At 36.2% G+C, this 14,733-nt stretch overlaps 1 protein-coding gene across 2 annotated transcripts in view; it reads left to right on the top strand.

Moving 5' to 3' along the window:
• The window catches only part of LOC306872024 (sarcoplasmic/endoplasmic reticulum calcium ATPase 2), a 31,909-nt gene extending 27,694 nt beyond the window's left edge, over nt 1–4,215 (top strand). For both annotated transcript variants that reach the window (XM_079420340.1, XM_079420339.1), the window contains exon 23: nt 1,873–4,215. In XM_079420340.1, the coding sequence (XP_079276466.1) occupies nt 1,873–2,160 (288 nt within the window). In that variant the 3' untranslated portion in view covers nt 2,161–4,215. The remainder of the gene's footprint in view (nt 1–1,872) is intronic.
• The last annotated feature ends 10,518 nt before the right edge of the window (nt 4,216–14,733 follow it).

Genomic DNA, 14,733 nt, shown 5'->3' with positions numbered 1-14,733 from the left:
TTTATTAGTTCCCCTGTATATACCATGTTCTGTTTGTGTCAGTATTGTTTTCTGCCTCCTGTGTTGTGGATTAATTTTTTGCCTTTGCTCTCTGCCTGGTGCCCTGTTTTGGATCTTTGCTTTTGGATTATTAAAACTACACTTGGATTTTCAATGTTTTCTATGAGTAATTCTGTGACACATCCTTGCTGACCAAAAGTATTCATTTTTTTTAAATAAACTCTTGCTAATCACTTTTTAACTATATTGTGTCATTCCAAAAACCTTCATCCTCAGAAACCATGTGGTGATTTAATGTGAGGAACAGAGAAAATCAGGTATTTTTGACTTACAAAAAGCTATTATTTTTCATTAGTAGCTTCTAATAGCATAGAAAAACTTACTGGCACATTTAATAGGTTGTTTGCAAACACGTGATTCTGATGATGCGCGAAATGCATCTGGAAGGCAAGAAGTCATTTTTTCTCCATAGGAATCAGTTGCAGAAACTCAAGATGCCTGTGTTTTTCATTGTTTATGAATGCTCAGATCGGTCAAATGGAAAAAACACAAGGAGACGAAAATGTGTTGTTCATAAGGGGGGAAATTCAAGAAATTGACTGAAAAACGCAGGAAAAAGTGGTTTGTAAACCTGCGTCTGCGGTCGGGAGGAGCCGATCGGATAATGCTCGTGTATGCAAATTGTTAATATAAGTTATAATAATATATTAATAAAGACATATATAAATAGATACAAGGTGACCCAGTCTGAATTCACTCAGTGCTAAATGCCACACGTAGATATGATGTAAATAAGATTATTTGCAGTTCAGAGAGCTTCACTGATAAGGAAACATGAGATTGCGATAAACGGCATTAGTGATTACATGGAAGCGCTATTTGCTCGTTTTCTTGGCTATAATCAAATCAGAATTTAAATAAAAGCTGTTTTACGTGGTGCTAACAGGACCCACGGCCAAAAATCTCTCCTGTTTATAACACAAGGATCACGTAACATTGTGTTTTTCTGTTTATACCTTTCTATTGTTATAGCATCCAAACCAGTACAGTACGGACTTCTACAGAGAGCTCATCTGTTCTCTTTTTTTCAGTCACTCCTGACACTTTGCTGCATGCAGGGTTTGTGTACGTTGGTCCTAGCAGCACGTAAAGCAAAACTTATTCAAATTACTGAATTGTTTACAGCCTAGACAGCGAGTAAATAGCGCTTCTATATAATCACTAAAAAGCTGTCACTCACTTAAATTTTTTGCAATCTCACAATGTTCCGTTATAATGAATGAAGCTCTCTGAACTGTGAATAATATCTTATTTACATCGTGTCAACGTGTGGCGTTTAGCATTGAGTGACTTCTGACTGTCTCACGCTGAATGCTTGAAGTGGCAGCCTTGGATTATCTATTTATATCTGTATTAATATCTTAATATTATATCTTATACTAACAATTTGCACACACAAGCATTATCCGATCGGCTCCTCCCGACCGCAGACGCAGGTTTACAAGCCACTTTTTCCTGCGTTTTTCAGTCAATTTCTTGACTTTCCCCCCCTTATGAACAACACATTTTCGTACACGATAAAATCTCCTTGTGTTTTCTCCTTTTGACCGTTTTGAGCATTCAGAAACAACGCAAAACACAGCCAGAGTTTCAGCAACTGATTCCTATGGAGAAAAAATTACTTCCTGCCCTCCAGCTGCATTTCGCGCCACAGCAATGACATCATGTGCAAACAACCTATTGCATGGTCTTCTGTGGAAGAAGGTCAGTCAGAGGGTTTGGAATGACCTGAGGGTGAGTAAATGATGACAGAACTTTAAGTGAACTATTCCAGTAAGCCGTAGCTATGTCTGTTATTGTTTGTTTCTGTAGGTCATATTTCAGATCCGGCCGTTGTCTTGGCCCCAGTGGGTGACTGTTCTCAAGATGTCTCTGCCTGTTATTTTAATGGATGAAGCCCTGAAGTTCTTGGCCAGAAACTACATTGAGCCTGGCAGCGATCTGCAGCTGGAGGAGGATGAAAACGCAGCCACTGGAGTGATTGGCAAGCTCCAACGGGCATTTAGGGGGGTGTCCTGGTCATTTGTGCTTGTCTCTGGCCCATTGCTGGTCTGGATCTTCAGCCTGGACTCAGACATTACCAACATCTTCTGGGATTAGAAAGGAGGTGTGTGTCTGTGTGTGTGTGTGTGTGAATATGTCTAAGTCAGAGAGAGAGGCAGACAGAAAAGTGGCTGATGGACAGAAGCAGTGCAAAGATCCAATGTAGAATGAATTTGGTGCTCAGTGTGAAAACAGAGAAATATGAGTGAAATCTAGAGCAAGACCAGGACAATTGCAGATAAAGGAATGCTGGGAAATGCTAGGGACCGATAGAGGAAAGGAAATTGAATTCAGTCTTATAAAATGGCAAGTTTTGTGCTCATGACCACCTTCTTCAGCTTATCTCTGTGTCACTGATTTTGCGATGTTCTTCAGTTTTTTTTTATTTTTTATTATTATTTGTATTATTTATTTTTTTAAATACCCATATGTATTCGTTTCAGCCTGGAATTTTAATAATTTTTTTAATTTAGTTTTATAAAATAAGTCGCTTATTAAAAGCTATGTGTGTAATTTCTGTATTACTAGTGACACCAAATGCCTTAAATTAGTTTAAGGAGCCTGACCAGGTGAGACATAACAATGTTGGCTCATCCATTGGAATGAATTTTGTGGGACTGTCATTTTAACTGACCAATGAATGACAGTGGAAACGTTTGGTACCACTATTGGCACAGAAATGACACATGCTTTTAAGCAACGTAGCTGTAACACCCCAAAAGCACGGCAATTGTCTGTCAAAGACTCATTTTACCACATACTGTCACATATCCCTGATTTAATTATTTTTCATGTATATGAAAAAGTAAATGTATTTCATGTATATTATTTGTAATGAAGGCTAATTTTGTTGGGCTCTATAACATTTTAATGAAATGTTTAGGGGTGTTGCTTTTAAGTGGAAAAAAAAATATTTTGTAACCTCTGGTGGGAATAATACCAAGTTCCATTAGTTATCTGTTTGATGTTACCTCGCTTGGGATAAAACACACTTTTTTTGTAGCAGAATACAATACTCTTATGTTTTCAGGCATTTTCTTTTTATTATTTGTTTGGTACCCAATCAAGTCACAATATCAATCATATTTTGTCATGCCATTTATTAAAATTTCTTCAGATTCCCAGTCATGTGACAGGGCAAAAAGTAAAACATTTCAGCATCTTACCCGGAATGCATCCTTGTAACTGTAACTATTTTTGAAAACTGTCACTCTCTTATATGCTACTATTCAGCAATGCATCAAATTTTAAATGATGAAATACTACTTACATTCTTCAAACCGTGTGGCTTATGATCTTTTATTCGGGAATGCCAGCTAAACTGTGCTTCATTAAAACTCTCTATACAAGTAACCTCTTCCAGTCACATCTCTCATTCCGTTTTTTGTGGGGCTGGGGTTTTGGAACTCTCAAGCTCACGTTGAATCATAACTTTCAAAATGAAGAGGGGATTTTCTGAAATACTTTCAGTGTGACTGCTTTAGTTTTTTTTTCTGTGCCTGTATGATTGGAAAAGTTGTTTTGCCTGCCTTTTCTCCTTTAATAGGACCCTTGTCTGACCAGGGGCCAGTTAATTTTTATTAAGACCAAACATCATTATCAGGTGTCCGAGCATTATTTTCTGGTCATCAGGCGGATGCTGAATACATTTGTCAATAGCATCTGTACTTGATCAGATCCCAAAAGAGAATGTTTTCAACATGAGAGTTCCAGAATTGGTTGATGATTACTTGTTGTTAAGAACAGAAAAAAACAGGGAGCGATTAAGTTGAATTCTGTTGTAAGGTATCAAGTTCCAGGGGAAAAAGGGACAGGTTCATGTTCATCATCAGTTTATTTCATGTCATCTTTCCCTCATCCATCTCTGAGTCTTGGTGTTTGTTTTTTCATTGAAAACCATTCCACAAAAAGGAGGCTTTATAAAGAGTAAAACCCTGTTCTTTCTATATCTGTCATTTAGATTCTATTTATTTCCTATTTCTTGAAAAAGAATACATTTTGAATTTTGTAGTATTTTGTTATTCATACAGTTGATACCATAACTGTCATTTCATTAACAGGGAAATGGAAACTGCTTCATGAAATGGAAAATAAACTCTTGATTTGAAATTCACTTGCTGTGTATTTCTTTTAGCATTTTTAAACATGTTGAAACAGATCAAATAAATAATATTCAAAATATTAAAAAGTAAATGTATTTTTTCAAAAAATCTTTATTGAAATAAATATATCACAATAAAAAAAGCATATTTCCAATACTGGAAGAAATGTCAGATGCACAAACAAAGCCTAAAACATATATATATATATACATTAAGTGATAAATAAATATAATATTCTCAGGATATCCTCAATACTTTTTGCTTTTTAAGACAATTTAGGACACACATGTTCCATATGTAAACACGCCCCAACGACCTGATCCACAAACGCTTTAGTTTTGTCCCACATAGAAAGTTGTTGAATTTCTGAGGGGCACGAGGGATTTGATAAATTGCACGTTTTTTCTTCATCTGAGCATCTGAGCATCTGCAAATACAAAGAAAGATTGTAACCCATCTTGTGTTACATTATGCATATGAACTGCATCCATCTATAACGCTTCATTACCTGTAAGTTATCAATTAGGCCTTGAATTTCGTTCTTGATTTTATCATCATCATTCTGGAATGTCACCTCGCAGTTATAATAATCACCAAGTTTCTGTAAAACTACACACTTTGCCTGAGAAAAGAATAAATACATATGGTATCAGATACAGTACAGTGGCTTAGCATTTCCAATCTAAAGCTAAAAGTAAAATGTCAACCAGTAACTTACCACTCCACAGTCCTTTTCTGAAGAGATAGTACTGCTTGGAGTAAGTGTGAACTACATATACAAATGGAATTAGCATTAGATTATAAACCAACCAAAAACAGAATAATGTTTTATGACACAAACGCACTTACATTTTCATTGATTAACATTTCTATTATCCTTTCGGCCTGCATCCTTATATTTCCGCAGGTTTCTAGACTCCTTTTATCCAAAGTGTGGTTCCCATATGGTGCAAATCTACCAGATCTCACACACAGCATCAGTAGAAGCATCATCGAACGCACTGTAAAACAAAACATATCATGCTTGCTCATCAACAGAAACTGATTTTAGTCATGTACTTCATCTTATAAAGACTTACTTGTATCTTCTTTGTTGGTTTGTGTCTAAGGTCTTCGCAGGCAGAGCTTTAAGAGTTGGGTACTCTGGGTCTTCCTCTGTGCCTCTGTGCAAATGTTCCCGAATTTCCATCTTATATATCTAGAGGTCCTTTCCCCTTTTACAATAAACTTCCAGCAATGGCCTCAAAACGTTCATAGAAAACTTCTGAAGTCATCGGCCGTCTCACCCACCTACAAAGTGTATGTGAATTGTTTTGTGTGTGAGGATTGATTAGACACGTCTCAACAATATTATTACTTTCTTTAGAATTTCTGAGCCGTCCTGTTTTGATCAATGCTTGTCACTTCCTCCAGTGAATCTTTTTGTAATTTGGTAATAATGAAATATTGTTTCCGAGAACCTTTACCCACTTCAATTTGACATGCATCTGCTCAAACAGGTTAATCGATGACAGCACATCTCTGGCATCTCTGCATCTTGTGGTAGAGCATTTGGATGGTTAGTCAACATTAAGATTCTTGTTACTGATTCTACCCCCCCCAAAAAATGGGCTCATGTATTTCTAAGATACTAGATATCTTGACACATTTTGGGTGGTAATAAAAAATTACAGCAAGACGTTCTACATCGGGTTCTTTTCTGATCTTTCTTTTGTCCCTGAACAAGACCAATGAATTTCTGCCATAAACAGTCCTCACTTTTGACTTCACTGTGTGGTACAGCAATGCTTATTTTTTTTATTGTACATGTGTATAATCCATATTCTCTTCAAATGTGACTAAGTTCATCTGTCTTTTCCTGTAAATGATATCAAATCAGTAGTTGCTCAGCAGGGATAGAGTGAAGAGCCGCCAACAGCATTAGCAACGGGGGCTTTACTTTCACACTCTGCTTCATGCTCTTTTTTTTTTTTTGCAACATCCATAACGGTAGCTTTGACATGTAGCTTTTCCAGTAAAACAAAAAAGTAGATTTTCCAGTAAAACAAGCTAGTTAGCGGCAAAGCGCCGTTCCCAGCAAACAGGTGATGTCCCCCGGATGTTGTTTAGGTCCGCAGTACGTCCGCTGTGTAACGTTCGGAGGACATTGATCCAGTTCGTGATCGTCCCTGTTTCGTCCCTGATCTGCCATTTCAGAGTCAGAATCGGCTTTATTCGCCAAGTGTGCGCAAACACACAAGGAATTTGGTGTGGATTTTAAGAAGCTCTTGGTGCATACCCCACCCAGCACCAGACGCCATTTGGACGTCGTTTTTTGGGCTAAATCAAGTCGGCCCGTCATGGTCTTATTTTAGACCAAAACTCGACCTTTAAAATCGGGCTTTGTTTGGTCCGTCTAATTTAGTCCAAATTTAGCAGAAGCACGTTTATTTCGGACTACATATAACTTAGCCCTAATATTGCCATGAACATGTGATGAATGATCTGACATATATCTGAAGCACTGTTAAATATATTGAAATATATTTTGAAAATATATTTAAAAAATACATAAAACAAAGCTTAAAAATTGTTCATCGTGATACATGTGTAACTGGGCTATGTGTACGAATTCATGCGTTTTTAATCAATCTTTTTTTCAGTGTTATTTCTACACCAAGTTTACCATTTCCAAAGCTATTATATTATTATTATATATTATATTATATTTACGTACATTCTGCGTGACTTCTACGTGCGCGAGCTGAGCTGGAGCTGAGGAAGTCACCATGGAAACGGGGCGCAAGCTCAACTGTCAAACAGCTAAACGCCGTCTCTCATTGTTGTTTTTCTAATTAATTTAACCTAAAAGTATGCACTGTACAGTTAATTGGATAAATCACACAGAGTGTGAAAATGGGCTGAAACTTTAAACAGGTTTTGATCTTTAAACACATTGATACCACTTGTTCTGTGATTTCAGAAGTGTCAGAAAAAACCCTCTACGACACAGGAGAAGTTCCTGATTTTAGACATTTCTGAAGGGAGCTGAAGGTGATCTGAGAAAGCTTATTAAATAACTTTATATGCATCTTTCACAATATATTTCGCCTATATCACAATGCATTTATAATTTTCTTTTGCAAAATTTATATGTGTGTGTGTGTGTGTGTGTGTATATATATATATATATAAAACACATATATACAGTGGTGTGAAAAAGTGCTGGCCCCGTTCCTGATTTTTTATTTTTTTGCATGTTTGTCACACTTTAATGTTTCAGATCAAACTAATTTAAATATTAATCAAAGATAACACAACATCCAGTTTTTGAATGAAGTTTTTTTATTATAAAGGGGAAAAAAAATCCAAACCCACATGGCCCTGTGTGACAAAGTGCTTGCCCCCTAAACCTAATAACTGGTTGGGCCACCCTTAGCAGCAACAACTGAAATCAAGTGTTTGCGATAACTTGCAATGAGTCTGTTACAGCGCTGTGGAGGAATTTTGGCCCACTCATCTTGGCAGAATTGTTGTAATTCAGCCACATTGGAGGGTTTTCGAGCATGAACCGCCTTTTTAAGGTCATGCTACAGCAACTCAATAGGATTCAGGTCAAGACTTTGACTAGGCCACTCCAAAGTCTTCATTTTGTTTTTCTTCAGCCATTCAGATGTGGATTTGCTGGTGTGTTTTGGATCATTGTTCTGCTGCAGAACCCAAGTTCGCTTCAGCTTGAGGTCACGAACAGATGGCCGGACATTGTCCTTCAGGATTTTTTGGTAGACAGCTGAATTCATGTTTCCATTTATCACAGCAAGTCTTCCAGGTCCTGAAGCAGCAAAACAGCCCCAGACCATCACGCTTACTGCTGGTATGATGTTCTTTTTCTGAAATGCTGTGTTACTTTTACGCCAGATGTAATGGGACACACACCTTCCAAAAAGTTCAACTTTTGTCTCGTCAGTCTACAGAGTATTTTCCCAAAAGTCTTGGGGATCATCAAGATGTTTTCTGACAAAACTGAGACGAGTCTTTATGTTCTTTTTGCTCAGCAGCGGTTTTCGTCTTGGAACTCGCCATTTTTGCCCAGTCTCTTTCTTATGGTGGAGTCATGAACACTGACCTTAACTGAGGCAAGTGAGGCCTGCAGTTCTTTAGATGTTGTTGTGGGGTCTTTTGTGACCTCTTGGATGAGTCGTCGCTGCGCTCTTTGGGTAATTTTGGTCGGCCGGCCACTCCTGGGAAGGTTCACCACTGTTCCATGTTTTCGGCATTTGTGGATAATGGCTCTCACTGTGGTTCGCTGGAGTCCCAAAGCTTTAGAAATGGCTTTATAACCTTTTCCAGACTGATAGATCTCAATTACTTTCTTTCTCATTTGTTCCTGAATTTCTTTGGATCTCAACATGATGTGTGTTGTGTTTACTTCTGTTATCTTTGATTAATATTTAAATTTGTTTGATGATCTGAAACATTAAAGTGTGACAAACATGCAAAAAAATAAAAAATCAGGAAGGGGGCCAACACTTTTTCACACCACTGTATATGAATATATATATATATATATATATACACTATATACACATATATAGTGTTTGTTTGCTTGTTAGTTATTTTAATGTCCAAACATAAGTAACACTGTAAGAGCATTACTAAATAAGTAAACGTAAAAATGTACATTCTTATTTATTTTTATATTGTATATTCTGTAAATATTCTTTTCTGCATTTCACCTCTGCTATAGTTTATATATAATAAACCTGGCGTTGTATAATAAATATTGTTGGCTCTGTGACAGATTGTTTATGATCCTAGATTCTTCCACGCTGATGCACTGGAGTTGGAGCGTATCTCCTGTCGAAGAACATCTTTAGACATTATGAGCCATATGACTAGTAAGTAATACCTCAAACAAAAGCCAAATCTCAAACACTTTTTTTTTTTTACAGTACCAGTCTGTACCCTTGAACTTGGCAAATTTTATGCCATCAGCCAATTTTGTGTCATGGTTTCTCCACCACCACAGAGGATGTGTTAAATTGGACATTAGACCTTGATATTAGAGGTACTACCATAAGAACAGCTAAATTTTGAGCAGGTAAATCTCTGTTAATTCATGTGCATCCATGCTCTCATTTTATTCATAGATGGCAGTGATACACAAAGGAAATAGGTTATATAAAACTAGAAATTGTAATGCATAAGCATTAGAGGTGTGTGATATTGAGAAAAAAAATGATATCTCAATATTATTTTGGATTTTTTCGATAACGATAATTAGGCGATATTTTGCCGAGTGTGTTATTGTGGTGATATCTGACTACCGTGAACAGCTGCAGTTTTTGATTTTTACCTTTAATAAAGCATTTTTTTTTTTCTAAAAGTGTACATCTTTTGAGTCAAATTGTTACATTTAATCAGTGAATTAAGATAATACACATTTAGGCTGTTACCAAACAAACCAGAAACCAGTATCATCAAAATTAATCTTTCCAGAAGTTGCATCTGAAGTGGCATTTAGATGTATTTACACACTATTTAATGCAGCTCAGAGGGACATGGAGTGCTTTAACCAGTTAGAAATGCATAATCGTTTGACATTTTAAACATAAAACATTGAATACTGATTTCTAAAATTATTTTAAAAATTAAGATAGACTTTAAATGTGAAATTAAAACCACCAGTAGGTGGTAGAAAGTCACTGGTAATAAGTGAGTCATTGCGACTGAACCAAATCATTTAAACTGTTGATCCATTCCGGCAGGGGCGTAGCCATCATTTCAAAAGTGGGGGGGACGGAATGTCTAGTGTTATACCTGTTTTTTTGTTGTTGTTTTTTTTCAGTTAACCCTTGTCTAATTGACAGGTTTTATTTTTAATCATACCTTTTTGCTTAATATGCTTTATGATTATATTATTATATATGATTATAAAACAGAAGGAAAGAAAGAGAGAAAAAAGAAAAAGAAAGAAATACAACAGCTTGTCACTGGGGCAGTACCCTTAAAAGGACATCTTTGTACCTTATTTACCCCAAAAAGTTTTTGACACGTTCCCCGCGTAATCTACGCCCCTGCATTCAGGAACGAAACACCGTCATGTTGTTCAGAGACGCAAAACAGTGCTGTGTCTGTTTGGAATTATTTTTTTGTTGGCGAAATGGAGCAAAAACAGGCAATATAGTGTCTAAAACGTAAGTTTCTTAATATTAACTTATTGTTTATTGAACTGTTGTATAAAATCAATATCACATTTGTAATCATGCTTATTTTTGAACAAAAAACGGCATTTTCTGCCCCCATATCATACACTCTGTAGGTGTTTTGTTTGGTTTTTGCAAAATACTCGATATTGTCAAATTGCACATCGTTAAAACAACAATTACGATATTATCGCAGACAATATTCATCGCACACCCCTAGTAAGCATGCAAAACATTCCCATGCACATGTCATCTGTACTTTCTCGAAGGCACAAAAAAAGTTTCTTGTGTTCATGTAAAAGTCTGTATTTTTAATTTATTATTATTATTTATATTAGGGACTCTGTATGTTGTCACTTCAAGAAAATCAATGAAAAAACCCCCTGAGAAAATAAAATTATTTACAGATGACTAATATATACCAAATATAAAGCTGAAAATAAGGCTCTATGAACCATTTATGTTAAATATGGTCTGAAAATCTACCGAGAGGTTTGGAAATTTGAGTCTGGAAAAGTATGGAATTTTGAAATGGAAATTGTTGCATACTTGCATGATGCTCCATACTTTTCCAGACTCAAATTTGCGTCTTGTACTTTATTAGAATAAATGGACTAATATTCGAATCCCTTGTGTTATTAAAGTTTGGTCAGTTTTTTTATATTTTTGAAATAAGTCTCATGTTCACCAAGAAAACTGCATTTATTTGATCATAAATAAAAACAGTAATGTTGTGAAATATTATTACAATTTAAAATAACTGTTTTCTATGTGAATATAATGTAAAAATTTAATTTATTCTTGTTTTCGCTAAGCATGATTTCTGAAGGATCATGTGACACTGGAGACTGGCGTAATGATGCTGAAAATTCAGCTCAGAATTATTATAATTAAATATTATTTAAATATGTTTTTACCTGTTCAGACAAGGGTTTTACCTTCAATATTTGGGGGTAGAAAAAACTATAAACATTAGGTGGACAGGCAAATAACAAGTAGCCTACATAATAAGGTTATCGCTGTAGAAGTTTTTGTAGTGTAGAGTTAGCCTGGCAACATTTTCAAAAGAGACAGAACCCCGCCAAGGCATCCACTTGGAGATTTCTCTCGCTATATGTAGTACAACATTAATTGTAACATTACGTATTTTGGAGTATTAAAATGTTAAACCTCATCTACAGGGGCGGATTGGCCATCTGGCAATTCTGGCCATATTGTGGGCCGGTCCGATTAATAAATAAATTAATCAAGCATTTGTTAAGCATTTGGCCCTGTAGTCTGGTCCCGAGATGGGCCAACCGAACCCTTCAGTCAAAACCAAGCGCATCATCAACCCAAGCTAATTTTCAGTAAAAGCTAGATAATGGACCGTAAAAAAAAGGAAAGGCGGCGCAGAAAAACTTTGAGGAAGCTTAAGTCCGATGCTGCTAAATGCATAAAATTAACCAAACTCTTTTCAAAAGGTTTAAATTCGGCTGATGCAAAACATTGAATACATGCATACAGTCAGGGTTTGAAATTAACACCCGCCAACCCGCCAAATGCGGGTAAAAATCAGCTGTGGCGGGTAACGGTGTCAAATCACTAAGTTGGGTACTTTTCGTAAATTATGTTCACTCATTAATGTCTTGGGGAAGTTCATGCAAGCCAAGTCTGCGCAGGTTTAGCGCAAATACCGAACTCATGAGACATGACATTATCGAGTATATTGCAAAAACCAAACAAAACACACCTACAGAGTGCACTTATACGCGACTACGTGATGAAGTCTGGTTAGACTAACTAGTGCGCATGCGCATTTAGAGTGCGTTCTTTCGCTGCATGATTCAGTCTATTAATATGCATTAAGAATGATCATAATTCAAGATAAGGGGGCAGAAAATGTATATATTTATACCAATTAATATAGTTAATCAATATCACACGAAGAGTGCCGTTTTTTCTTTAAAAATCATTATGGTTACAAATGTGATATTGATTTTATTCAACAGTTCAATAAACAATAAGATAATATCAAGAGACTTGCGTTTTAGACACCATATTTCCTGTTTTTGTACTATTTCGACAACAAAAAATATTCCAAATACAGCCACAGTGCCGTTTTGCGTCTCTGAGCAACATGACAGTGTTTCGTTCCATGAATCAATCAATCGTTTAAATGATTCGGTTCAATTGCAATGCCTTACTTATTAACAGTGACTTGATGCCACCTACTGGTGATTTTAATTTCACATTTACAGTATCTTTTAATTTTTAAAAAAATAATTTCTAATGTCAGTATTCAACATTTCATGTTTAAAATATCAAAACAGTATTTATACATTTCTAACTGCAAGTTAAAGCATTCCATGTCCCTCTTAGCGGCATGTGTAAATACATCTAAATGCCACTTCATATGCATCTTCTGTAAAGATGAATTTTACTGATACTGATTTCATTTGTTTAGTAACAGCCCAAATGTATTATTATAATTGATTGATTAAATGTAAGAATTTGACTCAAAAGATGATGCACACTTTTAGAAAAAAAAAAAAAGGTTTTATAAAGGTAAAAATGCCCATAAAAGGTAAAATCATTTTAAACTTATTGGAAAAGATTAATTTTTATCACTGCTGTGAACTGACCACACAGAAGTCGTGACGTATTGTCAAGTATGGTGACCCATACTCGAAATTGGTGCTCTGCGTTTAACCCATCCAAGTGCACACACACACACACAGCAGTGAGTAGTGAACAAATGCACACACACACACACACACACACACACACACACACCGTGAACACACACCCGGAGCAGTGGGCAGCCATGCTGCGGCGCCCGGGGAGCAGTTGGGGGTTCGGTGCCTTGCTCAAGGGCACCTCAATCGTGGTATTGAGGGTGTACCCCCACCTACAATTCCTGCCGGCCGGGGACTCGAACTCGCAACCTTTCGATTACGAGTCCGATTCTCTAACCATTAGGCCACGACTTCCCCAAAAGAATATATAGAATATTTTTTTGTTAGTATTGCACATCCCTAGTACTGACGCAAAGTGATTTGCAACGGTCGCTTTGTCACTTCCAGTGTAGACAGCCTCAGGCTGTTGGTTTATTTCTGTTGGATTTTTTTTTTTTGGCTAGTAGAAGTTATGACCCCAATGGGTCCTCAAAAACTTCAAAATTTAGTAGCCAAATTGGTTGGTGAGTGAAAAAGTTAATTTCAATCCCTGCATACAGTACATAAATTTACAGTATGCAATTAATCCTTAGGTAGGGTGGAACTATAGGCATCTATTACAGGCACTCATATGCAATAGTTAGATGAGGTATTATAAGCCATTGGCTTACTTATGTTCACCCTTGTCCGATTTGTGTTCATCTATTCAAAACTAGAATGTTTCTGGACCCAGTGCAGACAGCTCAGCTGCTGCAGCAGAGTCAAGTGTCATGGAGGTAGGAAGACAGTAATGAGAGAGACACACCCTGATACTGATGCTGACAGTTTCTTAAAAATGTGGCTCTAAATGAACTATTATTTAACTCTTTGGATAGGAGGAACCTGTACTTATCAACAGCTGTCTAAAGGGTGCCTTTAGACAGCTGTTATAAGTGGTCTTTGTCTGCGTTAAGTAAAGTAACATAAGTAACGTGGCAAGATATGAGACTTATAATACATTATAACTATGAGAAAGATAATACATTGTAACTTAAGCGGATGGATTGTGTTCATTGTGTGTTATAAATAATCATACTCTTAAAAGCTATAACCACAAATAAGTAACTATTATAATACATTAAAACTGTTCTTATGAATATTCATGTTATTTATACAGCATTATGCAAAATTAAAAATATACAAATTATAAAGTTATTTATAATGCATTATGCATTTATTATAATGCCTTAAGAATACCTTTATAATGTATTATAAATATGGGCGTCATAGAAAGTGTTACCGGATTTACTGCTGCAGTTAGTGAGAAAATGTTTTGCTGTAATGTTTACATCCTATACTGTGTTCATTAACTAGGATGTTGCTGGAATCAGTACAGCCAGAGACCCTGGTCTTCCAATACCAGTGCTATGAGGAAGGATGCTACGGTAGGCCTAGCAGAGACAGGGAGGAGGAGTGTGGTAGGTAGGAAAAACCCAACAGACAGACAGTGACAATAAAGAACAACATACTGTAGAGAATGACAGTAACAGCAGACAAATGGCATAAACATGCATCACACAGACACTACAACATCCTCAGATTCTTTTTCTTATGTTTTTACTCTGTGTAAATTTGTTATAAACATGTACTCTTTAAAATGTAGTAAGTATTGTTTGCCAGACACATACATTAAATGTTTAAATATCT

Source organism: Barbus barbus (genome assembly GCF_936440315.1).
Source record: "Barbus barbus genome assembly, chromosome: 7".
NCBI lineage: Eukaryota > Metazoa > Chordata > Actinopteri > Cypriniformes > Cyprinidae > Barbus > Barbus barbus.
The sequence above is the reverse complement of the archived record's forward strand: the minus strand, read 5'-3'. Positions and strand labels throughout refer to the sequence as shown.